We start from the raw sequence: 18,319 nt of genomic DNA on the forward strand, positions 1-18,319 counted from the left end.
GTGTGGTGTGTGTGGCGTGTGGGGGTTAAAAGGATACTTTGACTAAGTTATAAGCTTGATTATTCTTTTAAATATGGTTTAGCGCTGCACTGACTAAAATTTTGTTGTATTTGTTGTTCGTTTTTTTTTTCTTTTTCTTTTTCTTTTTTTTCTTTTGCTTTGATGTTGAACCACAATTCTCACCAGAAGTTTGCCCCGGCCCAAAACTTACACATAGAGAAGCATCGAACAGTATCGACAATAAAGTTTAACATAAATTTAGTAAATATTGTTAAATCAACACATATTCACATAGTGCCCTATGTGGATGCGTCTTTAGCCCCCAGTTTGAAGATTAATTGATTGATTGGCTGATTGGTTGCTTGGTTGGTTGGTTGGTTGGTTGGTTGGTTGGTTGGTTGGTTGCCTTTGGCGCCTCGTTCAGTCAACGCACGCTCGACTGTTGGGGCGTGCCCCCATCTGTAGCCGGATGTCGCCATCAAATCTATCTGATATTGGCAAACAGATTGAGCACAGACTTGTTCTCCTTCTGGCTGCGCGCCTTGCTAAACACATTCCAGAATCGCAACGTCTCGTCACCGGCACCGGTGACAATCGCCTCACCGTCGGGACTTAGCGCCAAATAGAGGACACGATAGGAGTGACCGGTTAGCTTGGCCACCTGTGTCAGCGATGGATATTTCCAGACGAGTATTTGGTTTTGCGAATAGCCGTGCGTGGAGACCAGCTCCGATGAGTGCTTTGACCAGGCCAAATTGCACACCTGCGAGCCTGTGTCCACGCACTGCATGGGCTGGCCCGTCAGCGTGTTCCAGAAGCGTATGCAGCGATCCGCTGTGCCGCCGCCGCTGGCCAGCAGGCCGTGATGATGTGGCGACCAGGCGATTGCTTTCACAGCGGCCATATGCTCCGTATACGATTGCACCGGATTCACCGAATGCTGATTCCATACGTACAGGCGATTATCGTTGCCGCCGCTGGCCAAATACTGATTATCCGGCGACCATTTCAATCCGCACACCTCCTGACGATGCCCAGCCAGACGACGCTCTGACTGTAGCTGCGGCGTTCTTGTGTCCCGTTGTATGATCCAGCGATCTCTCGAACCGCTTGACAGAATGTCGCTATTCCAGGCAAGTGCGCCCACGCGTGCCGAATGGCCGTTCAGTTTATTGATCTGCAAGCAATTGAAGTTCAGTTAGTTGAGCTCGGTAAGCTGGTTCCTTCTCGCCTGTAACTCGTTATTAGCTACTCGTCACTCGTTCCTTGCATTTTGCCATTTCGCTAATGGTCTGTTAACTGTTACTCATTCCATGCTTCTTACTACCTATCTCTCGTTACTCGTCAATCGTTACCATCTACTCGTCGCTTGATGTATTTTATATCCTTTGCTAAGCTTGTCTCGCCCGTTGCTCGACACTCAGAAGCTCTTCATTATTACTCTCGCTGGTGTACCTGTCTCGCGTTATCGGGCACTTGTTACTCCCTTCTTGTTGCTAACTACTTACTCGTTATTTGATGGATTTAATGCTATATACTATATTTATTGAACTAAGTTCGTTATTCGTGCTTTTGCACAATCGTTGCTACACAGTCATATACTCGCCGCTCGCTAATGTCGTTTCAAGCAACTTACATTCTCAATCGCCGCCACTCGTCGCATTATGCGGAACTAGCTCTTCTTATTTACAACTGATTAAGTTAAGCTTGATAAACACACTACTCGTCATTTACTCGCCACTCTCTGCTTGTTTTTTACTCACAGTTACGCGATTCTCGTCACACATTAAAGGTTTGCCGTTATATGTTTCGCGTTAGTCACTTCACGCTATCGATCACTAAGTACTCGTCACTTGTTACTAGTCTTCTGTCAGTCGATACGTCCCACTCGTTGTTAAATGCTATTTACTCGCTAGTTGCTACTCGTCACTCACCTGCTTATTGGCTGCCACGTCCCAAACTGTGACGTAGCCATGATGTGTGCCAACAGCGACGGTATTGCCACGTTCGTTCCATGACACAGATGTGACCGTATTGGAGTCTGGACTGAGATCGCACAGGCGGGTTACCTGCATGGAGAAAAGCGAATCACATTAGTTGGAATACAGTTTCAGTTTTCATTGTTAACTATAATCACCTGACTGGTGCAGGCGCTCCACAAATAGACACAGCTGCCTAGGCCGACGGCGAGCACGTTTTGCGATGACCAATCGACCAGATTTAAATAGAAATCATCCTGCAGTTCCGGTGCATCCAATACCTTAAATGGTATTCTTGATATCTTACGGGTTGCTTTGCGTGGCGATCTCAATAGTTTTTGGCTCTTGGCGCTCACCGGCGACAGCGAGTACGGGCACTCCCCATTATAGTCCTGCGTATAGGAAATAGAAGGGAGAACAAACAGTTTAGCGAATCAATTAGTCAACTGTTACAGTTGCAGCTAAGCGCCAAATTGGCCAAAGCGAGTCTCCCCGGCCCCCCCTCCCACCAAATCAGTTGAGCAAAGAAACCTCTCAATTTTGTTTGCTCGCCGCGTACTTGGCGCGGCAATTAACGCCAGCGTGCTAAAAGCAGCGACCGCGTCCGCATTTGATCTGCCTACCTAATGCTCCGCCGTCGACCACCCTCCCCACAGTTCCCCCTCGCGAAACGGACCACCATGCATTCGGGCACGCACTGCGTGTAGCCTCCTCTCCTCTCCACTCCACTCCATTCCATTCCATTTCTCTCCACTTCTCTCGGCTTGTCTTTCCGCTCGTTTGCATAGAAAATGCGTGCGACAGAAGTGTGTTAAGCGTATGCGTGGTTACTCCCTACCCCCCCCCCCCTCTCTCCCTCTCTCTCTCTCTTTGGGGTGGCGGGGCAGCTTACGCAATGCGGCATTTAAAATGCGCAGGGCCAAGACAAGACAGCTGTGCGTACCGCAATCCGATATTCGCATGCCAAATTTAACACAACAATCTGCAGTTACATCCATTCAAGTTAAATCTGATAGATTTATCTAGTGCATCCAGCCATCTTCCGCCGAAAATGAGTTTTAAGTAAATCGGATGAATCATGATCATTTCACTCTCGTGGAATGGGCTTGATAAGACGTTGAATTACGTATTTTGTATTTTCAACAATGAAGAGCAGCTTTGAGCATAAGCAGAATTTAAAAATAGACTTTGGCTCATGCAACCTCTGAACCCCGTTTTCGTCAACGAGAAATGCATTTGCATAAAGATCTTAGGCAAACGATTTCGATTTCCACGATTTTTCCACACTTGTCGGTGGATTTTCCAGTTTTCTGGCTTTTACGTCGAAAGAGACAGTTTTATGGCATATCCAATAATTCTCGGACACGCAATGTCATAAACTACAGTCAGTTCTCAAATGTGCAGTTCGCACACTTATCTTTTTCTTTTTTTTTTTTTTTTTTTTTTTTTTTGGAAATAACTGAGTTATTTGGAAGTTTGTCAAAAGTTGTCATTGCTTGCATTACGTGGTCAGCAGTTCGTTAGTTCTTGAGAGCTTCCGCTCAAGCTGGCAAACAGACAAACCCCCCTAAGATGAACGCATGCGATACGCAAGTGTTTGTTCGCGATAAGCGTTGGGAAGTCCATTGCCCGGCCGATGGCTTGGATAAAGTCCACCCGGAGGGGGGGAGGAGGAGGTGGAGGCGAGGCGGCGGTCAGAGTGCCTCTTGACGCTGCTTAAGCTGAATTTCGGGTTGGTTCTTAATGAGTTTAGCAAATTAAAATTTAATTCAATTAGCGAGCGAAAGGGCAGCCGGGGGGCAACCGAGATAGAGAGAGTTATGAGCTAAGAGCTGAGTCGATGCACAAGAAACTAAGCAAGACTGCTCTAGTTGGGTGTGCCCCACTAGGAGATACCCTAACAAACATTTTAGCTTCCTTCTCCGTGCTTCTTCTGCCCCTCAATTCTACTCTATGTATGCGAAATGCATCCTGATTAACTTCGGTGTTCATAGTCCGATCTGTAGCACATTTGTAAGGTCTAAAGATGACATACAGATGTCTGTGTATACCAAAGCTCAGGCTCTAACTGAAAAATGAGCTCCTTCGATATTTATCGATATAACAATATATATTATATAATATATATCAAAACGCACGATGCAACAATTTTTCGAATTTTATGGGGACGGCATTTAAAAAGTTAAAAACTTAAGAATCTGTTAGAGCCACAGGGAACCCTATTGTAAATCAAATCTCAAAAGTGATATCGAAAAAAGCATAGTACATATATATTTTTTTTAATTTCAATCGATGAGTTCTCATATCGACAGACGAACATGACCAGAAGAACTCAGTTCGTCTTCCAGATCAATTATATATCTTTTGTCTGTCACAAATACTATGCAGAACTACCTTATACCCTATTTAACCATTTCCAATGGTTTCAGGGTATATAAAAAAAAAGAATACGCGGAAGTTAATGACATTAACAACAGAGCAGAGTGTGCGCAGTGTGTGTGTGTGTGTGTGTGTGTGTGTGTGTGTTGGTGTTGTATGTGCCTCAAATTGCGTGTCGCTTCAATGGCTGAAGATTACGCGACTGGACAGAGGCAGCGTTCAGCTGAGGGGCAGGGTATCTGCCCTTAATGCCCACTTTGCACTTGGTCAGGGAAAACCAGAGAAAAAAATAACCAGAACTAAGGAAACACTTCGGCACGTCGAAGATTTAATACCCTTGCAGAGCCAATCTTTTGCCCGTTTATAAGAAGCACAGTTATGATATGGTAATCCGATCCAGTCATACATATGTACTGAGTGCAACAGAAAGCGGAACTTCTGCAAAGTTTCATGACGACAGCTTTAAAGCTGAGCGACAAGTTCGCATAGAAACAAACAGACGCACAGAGGAATTGACGGCTAGAAGGACGGATGGGCAGAGGGATATGACTATATCGACGCGGCTGTTAATGCTGATCGAGAATATATACACTTAATGGGCTCGGCAAAGGAGACATCTTCTACGTGTTGCAAATTGCGAGACAAAGTTATAATACCCTCGGCCAGGGTATAAGAAAAAGTACATTTTAATGGCTCTGTTTGGACTGTTTTGCTGTGACTGTTGTTGTTGTTGTTGTTGTTGATGATGTTGGTTTGCCGCTTTCTGGGAATGCCGAGCACACAGGGCAGTTAAACAGTTTTAAATAGCCGAGCAGCCCGCTGCGCCGCCAGCCCGGCACGGCCTAGTCTGGCCGGGTCTGGCTTGGTCCGTGGGCCCATAAAGCGTACAAGCAACTGCCATTAAATTTAAATGCTTTTCGATGCCAAGTGCCTGGCCCTAGCCAGGTGTGTGTGTGTGTGTGTGTGTGTGTGTTGGCCTAAGCCTATTAGAAATTCAATTGTGAAACGGCGACAGCAAACGCTGAGGAAATCCAACTCTGAATTCGCAAACGAACGTTGTCGCTTTTTCGATTAAATCTTTCACCTCCCTTCTGCTTCTCCTCCCTTTCCTCTCTCTCTCTCTCTCTCTCTCTCTCTGTCTTGGCCTTTGCTAACAGCTTCTGCTTCTTCTTCTTCTTATTATGTTGTAGTCTTGTTTGTTGTCATTTGAATGTGTCATTCGTCATCGGCCAACAGACGTTGTCATTGTTCTTGTCGTTAATAAACTATGCAAATACCCTGTACGTTGCGATTTAGAGTGTACGTACACGACTGACACACATACCCTATAGTTGCATAAATTGCATATGCTTGGCATTGTAGAGCATAGACAAACTGTTCAACTCTAGCTATTGCAGTCTCAGAGTTCGTTGGGTCAGTTTAACTAGCTACAGAAACGCCCTCAGTGCCTTTTACAGGGTATATGGAAGCTGTGTGCAATAATAGAAACCTAGTCGGCATCACAAGTCGACTTGTTTAAAGCATTTCGATAGCTGCGCCAGATATCTTTGGAATATCTAGACAGCAAATCTGAAGTTGGATCTGACGCCAAGCCAATAAATCGATTACTTAATAAAGCTATGAAAATCAGAGCTAGGTTTCCATATGCCTTAAAAACCACAAGTATTTATATAATAAAGTAATAGCAAAAGAAAAAATCAATCTATAATCTAATATCTAATATCTAGAGGAAGCTGGAAAAGACACTCATTATTTCCACCCATATTCCGGCTGTGTTTAGTCTTATTTCACGCCCAAATCATTGAATCACGTATGAACCCCATTTGGAGTCGAAGAAATGCCTGGCAAATGTTTGCCGCCCATTCTGGCTACGCCGCAAAAGTACAGTCTGCGCAATTAGAACACAATAATTATTGGAAAGATTTGTCTATTTTTTTTTTTTTTTTTAGATCGAAGATCTGTTGAACAAAATGATCGCGGCAGCCAAATAAAGTAAAAGTTCGTGAGATTTTGTGGAGGAATCGAAAACGTAGCAAATCGAAGCGAATCGAAGCGAATCGAAACGAATGGAATGAAACGGAATGTTCGATTCAAGTGGAACGATGGGAATGCGCGGAATGGAATGGTCATTGCCGGCCGGCTTTTGTTGTTGTTGTTGCTGCTAAAGTGCTTTGTGGGCGGCGCTTGGCAGGCACAGCTCATAAATTAAATAAACAAACAGCCAACCAGCAGCAGCGGCAGTTGAAGAAGAAGAACAAGCAGCAGCAGCAGATGAGACAGAGGAAGAGGAAGCACAACAACTTAAAGCCTAACCAAATGCTGGCAAGCGAACGGAGGGCGAACGGAGGGGAGCGCGAGGTAAATGAGAATGTTAATGATCACGATAATGGGAAAGCGAATGGCCTTTTGGGTTATGGCTAAATGACTGGGCTTTGGCGGGTTCGAACCAGCGCAAGTTTGAACCTGTCGCGAGCGCGAGATCCAATGCCTCCCCCCCCCACTACCGCTCCCACAAAATTGAGCAAAACCTCGCAGAGCTCGGCTAGCTTAATTTTATGCTAATGCAAATGTCTGCTGCATAAATTAATAATAATAATAACAATAAAATAAACAGCAACAAGTGTTGATCGCAGCGCAAGCTGGCTATGGCAAGAAGGGTAGGGTATGGGGGGAGGGGGGGGGGGGATGGGAAGACAATTCTATAATGGCCACTCACAAAATGTTGACCAAACAGGTGCACAACAAGCTGCCCAGAAATGTTAAAGCGACGGCTTTTTGTTCATTTTTGTTAATTTGTTTCGTTTAGTTTTTAGTTTTTAGCTTTTGGCCATAATTGATGAGGGCTCAGTGAACGGGCCCATAAAGGTTTTTCGAGGGGGGGTGAGTTTAAAAAAAAAAAAACACATTCAATTGGAAAACCACAGAGAAAACTATGTTCAAGGGAAAAAAATGCGGCCTGAGATGAAGCCAAGTTAGAAAAAAAAAAAAAAAAGAAAGAACGAAAATCGAATGGGCCAAGTTTGATTAAGCTATATGCAATATATATGTATATAAACTATATTATATAGTATAGCTATATATGTCTATATCTGTCTATGTACTATAGTTAAGCCACGTTTCCTTTACTTCTTTCCCTATTTCAATCTATCTATCTATCTTCTCATCTATCCATCTATCTCATTTCCCTTGCAGATAAACTTAGTTTATTATATAAATAGCTGTTGATGTATCTAATCCAATCGAACTCTCTATCTCTCATATATTATATATGTGTAGATACATATGCATCTGTACATTCATCTTTATCTTGACATCCATTTATTGCTCTCGTAGAGCTGATTTGCTTAAGCTTAAGTATCTTATTCTTATACCCTGTACTTATCAGTCTTTGCTGTCTGCGTGTCTCTTGATTTCTATCTCTATCTATCTATACTTTTATCATTCCATCCATTTATCAAAATCATCTATCTCTATATCTATATCCGTTAATTCTCTAACTGTATAATCTTTTGCATATCTCTCCAGCTTTATATTATATGGTCTATCTATATATGCATCGATCCCACTTACATGATATATATTTTAAGCTTTCCATTCATCAACAAAAGTATAAATAACGCACCATATTTGTCTTCATATTTACTTTTCTATCAATGCATCTATTTATCCATCCATCTATTTATCTATCTAATGGCATATCTAACTATTGTATTTGTATTTATTTATTTATCGCTGTTAACCGGTTTGTGAAAACTGTTTGGTCAGGTGGAATGGAAAGATATGTATATGAAAAGTTGCCCCCACACCTCCTTTCCCATTTCCCCCCCTCTCTCTCTCTTTCTCTCTCTTGCAGACCGGATCGGTTCAGCTCGGTTTGGGGTTAACATACCTTGATTTCTTCACAGGTGTTGTTGTTGTTGGTACAGCCGGTTCTTAGTTGATTTGTTCAACTGTTTGGCCTGTGTTTGGACGTTTACATTTTGTCGAGTGTTTCTTTCATTTTTTTGTTTTTTAGCTATTTCTATCCAACTGTTGCCACTTGCCACTGAAGAGGCAACTGTTTTTTTTTTGTGTGTGGGCCACGTTTTTCATCATCAGCTGTTGGGGCTGACATATTTGCGCGCTTATCAGATTTATGTTGCCTCAATTGCCGCGCCGACAGACGCACGTCTCCAAGTGGGCAGCGTTGTTCATTCGCATTTGCTTTGACTAATTTTTGACAGTTGACACGTTGCCAGTTGAAAAACAACAACAACAACAACAGGCAGCAACAAAAGGAGCGACGCAGCGACGAACAAAGGCCCATATTCTTGAGATTTGAGCTGCGAACCCGAAGCTCTGGTATTTCTGAGTCTGCGGCTCATTTGGGCCCAACTACTTCAGTGGTCTAAAACGACACTTGAGTCAATAACGCGCACGCAATGTACAGCCCAGACCAGCCAGACATCGAGATCGTGACTTTAGACTGCCTAAAGGGGAGCGGGGCGCGGGCACATAACCATAAGCATGTGCCTTCAGGCAGCGGCAGCGGCAGCTCCATTAACATGCCATATTCTGGCCAAATTCATTTGGCAACAAACCTCACGTTAGCCAAGATTGGGTAACCGATCAACTGATACTCTGTACACTTCGGGCAGCATCTATGTGAATCCTCCTAATGAAAACTTTCCCATCTATATCGAACAAAGCATAATGTACCTAGAGGCTTCTATATTTAAGATCTAACTCAAGTAATTAGTGGAACCCGTGACCCTATCGACGCAGCCTCTTTAGCCGTATCAGGTAAATATCTATGTACTTTGGCTGTAACATGCTGCTGCGCAAAGCTAAAACACCCTGTTGTGCATATTGTGAATGGGCACAGGTTATACAAATTTTTGCCCGGGCATTTGGACTTTTGATTAATGGGCTCGAGATTTGGCTTGCGAGTGGTTTCTAAACCGGGGGCCAAAACCTATGGAAATTGTCGCTTCAATCAGCGGCCATTCATCTACATCACGCCCACACAATTAACACAAAACTGTGAACACCCCCCCCTACACTGGCGGGAGCAGTCGCAAGTGGCCAAGCGATTTTTTTTTTTGTTTGTTTGAGCCCTGGTCATAACAAATCATATATAATTCAATTATGTGCGGCCGCAATGTAGCTGCCATAAATAATGGCCAATATATTGGCCCACACGTACGCAGGCCAAATAGAGGCTAGACAGACAGTCCCTCCCCCTCCTCCTACTCCTCCCCCCTCCCCCGACCCTGCTTTAACTTGTTTAAAAAGTAAAGTCAGACAAGAGACAAGCGATCGACATTGACTCCTTTTTGATGATAGTCTTTAGCCCGATCTGATGGTTATTTTCAACTTTTAACTTATTCGCATGCCTTGTTGCTGTAAACTTCTGTCAAATATAACTCCTGGGATCTTGAGATAGAAGATATATAATAATAACTGCTAATTACAACTGAGCTTAAAAGGAGGAGGCAACTCTTTGGATTGCACCCATTCAAAATAGTCGAAAAGGAAATAGTGTATATATATATATATATATTCTTGGTCAGCTTCAATCGCCGAGTCTGTCTCAGAATCTATAGGAGCTAGACGAATAGTATAAAGAGATCGAGTATCTGTCATACGAGTTCGACTACGAAAATCGATAAATTGCCCCTTTTCCGAGATTTCGATAAGAATCGTTATCTAGCTTTAAGGGCCAGACATTTAGCTTCTAGAATAGTATCTATATACTATATACATAGATCAAGTATCTATCATACGAGTTCGACTACGAGAATCGATAAGTTGCCTCCATTCCGAGCAATCGATAACAATCGATATCTAGCTCAAATTTAATATGCAGCTTCTAGAATAGCTGAAACAGGTCAAGTATCCTTTCCTTGAGCTGCATTTGGTGTAAGTAGAAGAAGTAGGCTCCGGTAGCCGGGCACTTCCGACTACAGCCCTATTACGTCCTGTTGTTGAAAAAGGCCTCTATATGGAAATATTCATGTCTTGCAATATTTTCAATAGAAATTTTATTCCAAAAACTATGAAAGCCACGTAAGCCTGTTTTTAGAGTTGTATCAAAATAACCAACAATCAGGCGTCGAACCACCGACTTTTCTTTTGGTCTAGACATGGCGGCGAGAGCTGCCTGACCCGCTGCAGTGCATTCAACCCAAATAGTCCACTCACCGACAGACGCAGCAGAAAAGCTGCGCACAAAAGAAGCCATTGGCTCAATTAAATATTTCACACACTCAACAAGAAGCTGGCTGCAAATTCAATTAGTGCAAAGTATCTCACAATTGCAAAAAAAAAAAAAAAAACCAAGAAGAAGAAAAAATATATAGTTCAAGGGGTGTTTCGGGACGATACTTATAATAATAATAATAAAGAGGGGGCAGGGGCGGCGGTGTCTTACCTGCTTGGTGGGTGATTGATATTTGAAGAGGCTGCGCTTGGCCGCCGGCGTATATGAGTTCTCGTTGCGCTCCTCCCCGGCGGTCTTCACATCGTCTATGGCCGAGCCAAGGAGCTCGTTCTTCAGCAGGCACGAATAGGCCAGACTATCGCGTGCCGTTTCGCCGCAATCCCTCTGCTTCTTGCTTGTCTGCGGCGAGTTATCATTCGACTTGTTAATGGACGCAAAGCTCGTTTGCCAATTGTTGTGCGCCCTGCGTGATACGAGATCGGGTTTGGGGCCAGATTAGAGCAAATACTTGTATATATGATAATAATTGCAATTAATGTAAATTAAAACGGAAAGGCTGAGATTTATATTTAATGCATTTTTTCTGCTCCCTGCTTATTTATACATGGTATATACCCTGTAATCAAAGTAAGATCGAGAGGCAGGGCACAGTCCGAAGCAGCGAAGAAGAATTTATTTACTCAAAAATGCGTCTGCATATCGCAAATATATCCTCCAAGCGATACTCGCTCATCAGCCAGGCGTAATGTTCTCCATTTAACCATTTGCCTAGCCGAACGCTTCCTTTCACCTTCTGTATCGCATTTCTATCGCTTTTCTATCACCCAAGCGACACTGTCGTATTTTCTGTGTCTTACTCTCTTCTAGCTGCCAGGCGAAGAAACGCTTTTCTGCACAGTCAGTTCTACAGCAAGCCATATTACATAGCTATCGCTTTACTATCGCGCTGGCGAAAAGCTGTCAATGTGTCTCATACTCGCACTAAAGTTGGGCAAAGGGACAGGGCAACTGCGAGTCGTGCAGACTCTCGCCTGGCCGCATTCTGATCTGTGTTTTGCTCATGGCACTTCTGCTTTTTTTTCGCTAGCTAGGCACAAAGCATGGCAAAAAGTTTTGCCAAAATATAAATTATTTATACAATCAGCAATAACAACAACAACAACAACAGCAATAACAATTGCACAAGTAAATTTATGCAAACGCGTTCAAATTCAATTGTGCGCTGTGTGTCTGGCGCGAAGGGGACCCCAATATGACTCTTAACACCCTTCGTGTCTGTGCACGGTGCGGCAACCACCCCCCCCCCCCCCACACCCCACTTCACTCCTGGATATTACCTGACGCGCCACGTAATGCAAACAATAAGTTCGCAGCAAATTGCGGGGAAGTGGGCAAACAATTGTTATTATTTTTGCTCATAAAACATAAAAAACGTGTGCAACGTGCAAAAAGCAAAAAAAAAAAAAAAAACACATTTTGAATGTCAAATTCGCAACATTTGCACAAATTGGCAAATTCGCAAATTTGCCAACTTGGCGAATTCGCCATGAAACTTGTGGCCAAGTGTGAGAGAATTTTAACCTCCCCCCAAAATTCAAACGAAAAAAAAAAAACTAAAAATTAACAAGGGTACAAAAAAAAAATATATGAACAAAATATGGTTAGAGGAGGGGACAACAGACAGGAAGAGGGCTATTGAATTGCATTGCACACACACACAGGCACAACAATCTGTTTAGGCATGCAACATGCGTCGCTTGCCGCTTTACACCTGAGCCCCACGCAGCCCGCACCCGCCACCTCCCGGCTGCTTATCTGGCAAACGCATTTCAAGCACCTACTTCCACCTACAATAAATCAATTCCATAAGCAAACGGACAAGGTAAATGACAGCGTGTGTGTATGTAGTTGGAGGGAGGGGAGGGCTGCACTTGGCACAACGACAATTCAATCAAAGGCAGCAGGTGAAACAGGCCAAGAGACGCTTGCCCCCAGCCGTAGGCATTGATAACTGTGCAGCCAGCTTTGCAGCGCACTAACAGCAGCTGTTAAGAGTTAAGCCAATGTTAGGTCGATAATTAAAATCGATAGTTATCGATACTTTCAAATTGAAAGGAGCTAACCAAAAATAAGGGTTCTGCGTACGTTATGGGCGGGCATCCTTATAAATGCAATGCATATTGTAGTCTGCAGTTTTTAGTAGATCGATATGTTCGATATTTATCGATATTGTGGGAATGAAAGGAGACAGGAGAATTGCCATCGATAGGTTCTCCCATGAACAGAACGCAATATATTCATATAAATATATATTAAGAGATCGGAGAGGCAGCTACTATTGGGCTTAAATAATAGCAGAAGAAAAAACACTCTTGATCTTGTTTGGCAAGTGAAAAAGCCAGATGAAGGTACAAACTCTCTGCAATAGAATGTACACGAAAATAGGCATGGAATTGTATGTAAGTTACAAGAAAAACAAGTCGACAGCAAGATGCGGAAGTTTCATAACAGATACAACTACATAGGCAAAGAAGCACAGGTACACAGATACAGCGATACCTGTGCGAGTGTGTGTGTATGGTGTTTGTGGCATGCAACACTAGGCAACTGGTTGCCAGCACAGCTCATTAGCAGCAATCGAGGCGAGCCACAGTCGTGCGGCCGGCAGCTGGGCGGAGGGGTAAGGTGAGCTGAGCAGCTTGGAACAGCGGGAAAAAGTCTGACACTGGACGTGATCTCGTGTCTGTGTTGGCTTTTGTGGTTCCGTTAGCTCAACAAGCTGCAGCCAGCCGGAAAATGTGGCGGGGGCACGTGGGGAGGGTAGGTGTATTGTTGTTGTTGTTCTTGTTTATGATTTGTTCTTTGAGCTCTTCGAGCTGGTTGGCAAGCGGAAAAGGTGACGCAGCACAAACTAACGGACCCTGAGCCGGACATTGTCATGGGCGGTTGAGGGGGGGGGTGGAGGAGGTTTGGTTTGTGATTGTAAAATTGTAAAGTTCACTCACCTGCAGGGTATGAAACGATCCAGCGATGTTGGCGTCGTCGACGATTCCAGATTATCAAATAGATTTCTGGCCACGGGACTGATATGCTTCAGGATGCGCTTCTCGAACTCCGGACTGAACATTGTGAACTGTTATTTTGCGTTTTCTTCTTACTTTTCTTTTCTTTTTTTTTTTTCTTGTACCCGATTCGAATCGGTTAAGTGTTGCGGTTTATTTTGCTGGAACACAACACAACTGGTTCGCGTTTCGTGGATAAAACAGGAAACAACAAACAAACACAAAAAAAAAAAAAAAAAAAAAAACCCAACAACAGGAAAATAAAAAATACAGAATTTGTTGCCAACTCTAACCAATTGCAACAACAAAATTCAACGACGAAAATTGCGTTAGATACCAAAATTGGTAACTCGAGAGCAACAACAAATGCGCCTTTTGTGTTCTTTTTCGTGGATCGTCTTCTGCTTCTGCTTCAGCTTCAGCTGCTGCTGCTTCCTCTTCTTCTTGTGCTTCTTCTACTTTGGTATTGCCGAGCTGTAGACATATATATACATATACAAATATATAATAATATAAATGTATGTATGTATGTGTGGGGTATATCTGCGTGATATATAGCTTTATCGAGGCTGTAAAGAGAGAGAGAGCGAGAGAGAGAGGGCGCGGGGTGAAGCGTGTTAGAGTTAATTAGAATTGATTTAAATGTGTCGAGCTTGTTCTTATGTCTTCTGCATATACCCTGTAATTATACGCACACAAATGGAGCATGCTGCAATAGCTGAAAAGATTTGCACTTAAGGCAAAGGAAATCGCAATTAAAAGCTCGCTGTGCTTTCCATATATTACAGGGTATATGCTAAGGCTAAGCACGAATTGTGACTAGGCAAAAAAAAAAAAAAAAAAAATGAAATTTGAATAAAATTGTAATTTATTTTTTGGTCGACAGTTTGCAAGCCAGCTCATTAATCAATGTCTGCCCACATGGAGCACAACGTGGTTCTAGGCCTCCAAGATATGGCCAAAATGTGGGAGGGAGACGAAGAGAAGGAGCGACAATTAGCGAAAGGGAGAGAGAGAGAGAGAGAGAGCGTGTGAGCGCTAGTTTTAAGCAGCTTTCAATGCTGGCCTCAGCCAGTTGTTGCCAATGGGCTGGTGGGCGTGTCAATCACACATTCAGATAGAGTATCTATCCGTCTGTCCGTCCGTCCGTCCATTTGTAACGGCTGTCATGTTGTTCGAATGTTATGCGTCGCAACGCATGCGATGCGCATACTGAAAGAATATGGTCCCCGTCTATTTTTTGCTTGAAGCTTCTGGCCAGTGCTGCCAAGTGTTGGCACGGGTCCAGTGCTGCCCACTTGACGTGCTTACTGGTAATTAGTTAATGGGCGTTAACTGTTGCTTGTTGCCTGATCGCCGGCGCAATAGAAAAAAAAAAAAAAACAAAAAACAAAACTATAAAAAAAAAAATGAGAACACAAATCAAAGGCTGGACTCTGAGGGGGGGGGAGAGTTAAGGGATTTTGTCTTATACGTACCCAGCGCAGCGTGAAATGCAAGCAGCTTGAAACACTTCCGTGTTTGCACTAACACACACACAACAGACACACACACACACACAACAGACACACACACACACACACAGAGAGACATACCTACAGTGGTCGTCTTTGGGCAAGCGTGCTTTCAACTTTTGTAGAATTTGATATTTATATTTTGTTTTTAAGGATTTTACATAGAAAATATATATTTACAGGCTATATACAGAGATACAGATGTATAAATGTATATATGTATTAATAAATATATATATACATATACATATATATATACATATATATATATATATATACATATATATTTATGTATTTATGGAAAATTTATCGAACTGGCTACGTAGACAAACATCAACTGACTGACTCGACACAGTCGGCCAGTTGACATTTAAGGCTGTGCCAGGTAGAGCTGCTGCTTGGTGCAGGTACACATTAGAGGGCAATCAAATGTATGGCCCTCTTTTGGGGTGGTTCAGACGACGTGAGCCGCGTTTCGGGCCCTGCGCTCTGCTGCGCTGATAAGGCCTTATCGCGGCGCAAACATAAACAATGCGGGCAGCAGCAAAATGCTAAATGAGTCAATCCCAGGGACTGCCTGCTTGAACATGTCGCGCCCAGCTGTATGACTCGATAAGCAACAAGTGCCACGGGAGGCAGAAAGGGCTTGATTGGTATGAGAAAAAAAGTCAGGCCTTGAGCTTCGCTGGAAACGCAGGTTGCATCACCAAAGCTTTTCATTTGTTTGTACAGTTAGTTTGCCGGCACGGCCTTAGGCAAATATTCTTTTTTCGGTGTTGCCACCCCAAGAAAACCAAGTTGGACAGACTGGCGAATACACTGCACCAGCGACATTCGCACCCCAATCGTTATTCACGATTTGCTCTCAATACCCTGTAAGTTCAAGGCTCAGTTAAGTATAGACTATATATGCAGGCCTGTGAACGCACATGCAACCCCCTTTCCTTCACTGGCTACAGGGTATAGCAAAATTACTTTAGAATTCCCAAAAGTTTGGCTGAAATTATAAAATTTCAAAAACTTCGATCACAGCCCAAAGCGTTTGATTAGTAAACCCGCATTATTTTCCATAAGGCATAGAAATAGGGGTCAACATAGGGTGAGGAGTAGGACTATATACCAATTTGTAAAGTTAACACTGTAACTTATAGCTGTTATATAAAATTTAGTAGATCAGCCGCCGTTCGGTTTAAGCCGACTTTTCGATCTCTTGACAAAAGCTCTATTAATAAATACGCATTTTTGTGCTTAAGATATGATTATTATATAACTTCTATCGTGGAAGATGTTGACCGTGTATTTAAATATGCACTTAGAATATTATTTGCAAATTCGAACTATTTTTTTATTATTTTATGTAAGATATTCACTGTACTGCATGTACTTTTTATCAAGGGACAATATTCTCGTAATATCTTTGAAATAGATCACATTCAATTCATTTTTTTTATCATTTCTTCATTCACACAGCTCCCGTTTTAATGCAGCCTCAATAGGTTTCATATAGCGTGCGCACACTGTGGCTTTGGTTGATTATTTTTGGATGCTGCTTGGAGCACTGATCGCCCTGTGCAGGCGCTGGCGCTGGCTGTGCTGCTGTCGAAGGTCAGGAAAAGTCGACAACAGCCGTTCGACATTTATAGACGCTGAGATAATGCCACAAAGCGGAGCCACCAACTGGGGCACAGCTGCGGCTCCCACAGCGATAGAAGGCTGCACTTGAACTTTGGCGTCTATAAATACGTTGTGAGTTTGTCCAGAGGGAGGGAGGGAGGGAGGGGGGGGTATATATATATATAAATGGGCTGACAAGTTACAATAACCGCACACCTCATCCGCCTCCGGCTGCGGCTGCAGTTGCGGTTGCCGTTGGTCTTATCAGCAGCGCGACGAGCGCTGAGGCCATGTGTGGGAATATGATAAGAGAAGGAGGCGTACAGCAACAACAACAACAACGATACGATTCACATGTGCCATGACAACAGAAAGAAAAAAAGCACAACAAAAAAAAAACTAAAGAATTTGCCACCCCTTTTTGGGCCAAAGCGAGAGCGAGAGTGAGCGAGAGAGCCAATGCAGGCGCAGCAGGCAGCAATCGATAGACACAAACACACATACACGCGCGCGCGCGCGCACACACACACACACACACGCATAAAGCCAGAGAAAAAGAGAGACAAGCACGCCCCCCCCCCCCCCTGCTTATAGTGCAAAAGCGTAACGGAAACCGTAATCATGTCAAGGACACTGGCCAAGCCAAGTGGCCAAGAGAGCGCGGCAGCAATAGATTTAGTAGCGTCTGCGGCTGACTAAATATTTAATTAAACAATTAGCAGTAATTCGGTTTGTTGTTGTTTGGCTTATTGTGCACTTACACACACACACACACACACACACAAATACTAAGGCAAGCGCACGCACTGCTAGAGCTAGGCAGATAGCAGCTGCATACACACACACACACACACACACACACACACACACACACACACGCACTCACACGCATGCATGCACACTCACACGCATGCATGCACACCAGCAAAAAAAAGAGACAAATGCACACGCTCTCTCGCACACAATGTACAGCTATAGCTAGGAAATAGTGCAACGCGCATTCAAATGAACTTTAATCGTTTAACTGTTGTTCTACAATTGCACAATGCGCGCAACACACATGCTTATGAGCTCACTGCACTTACGTTTTTGTGTTTTTTAATAGATTGCTGCAGACTCTAAATTTAAACTTTAGTGTTTTTACGCGCAAAAAACAACGAAAACGGTTAATTTTGATTTTGTTGTAGCTGCTGCATCGCTGCTCTGCGGCCAGCACCACCACCAGCGCTGCTGAAGAACACAAACAACTGTTTTCGTTTTTATTATTACGCGACGCGAGGGTTGTTCTTGTTGCAGTGACGTTGACAGCGAGTTTTATAACAACGTTGCACTCGGCGCGCGTTTTAGGCAAACATACAATTTTGTTGGTTGTTTATTTAAATTGTTGCTGGCTTTGGCTGCGTTGCGGTCCGCGCTTGTTCACCGCCGTTTGATTTGTCTCCAAAAGCAGCGTTTTTTTTTTTTGGTCTTGAGTCGCGCTAGTTAGGGATGTTCACAAACTATCGATACGTATCGATAGCTGGCAAGCAACACTTAACACGACCAGCTGTTTTAACGATTATTATGTAC

General features: G+C 43.4%; 1 protein-coding gene across 1 annotated transcript; it reads right to left on the reverse strand.

Moving 5' to 3' along the window:
• Positions 1-241: 241 nt before the first annotated feature.
• Positions 242-13,706, reverse strand: fzr (fizzy and cell division cycle 20 related). The gene is made up of 5 exons (XM_002057335.4): positions 13,566-13,706; positions 10,771-11,023; positions 2,138-2,371; positions 1,935-2,069; positions 242-1,177 (listed from the first exon to the last, which is right to left on the reverse strand). The coding sequence occupies exons 1-5, from the start codon at positions 13,685-13,687 to the stop codon at positions 485-487; spliced, it is 1,437 nt and encodes a 478-aa protein (XP_002057371.2). The 5' UTR covers positions 13,688-13,706; the 3' UTR covers positions 242-484.
• Between the last annotated feature and the right edge of the window lie 4,613 nt (positions 13,707-18,319).

This window comes from Drosophila virilis, chromosome X (assembly GCF_030788295.1).
Source record: "Drosophila virilis strain 15010-1051.87 chromosome X, Dvir_AGI_RSII-ME, whole genome shotgun sequence".
Classification (NCBI taxonomy): domain Eukaryota; kingdom Metazoa; phylum Arthropoda; class Insecta; order Diptera; family Drosophilidae; genus Drosophila; species Drosophila virilis.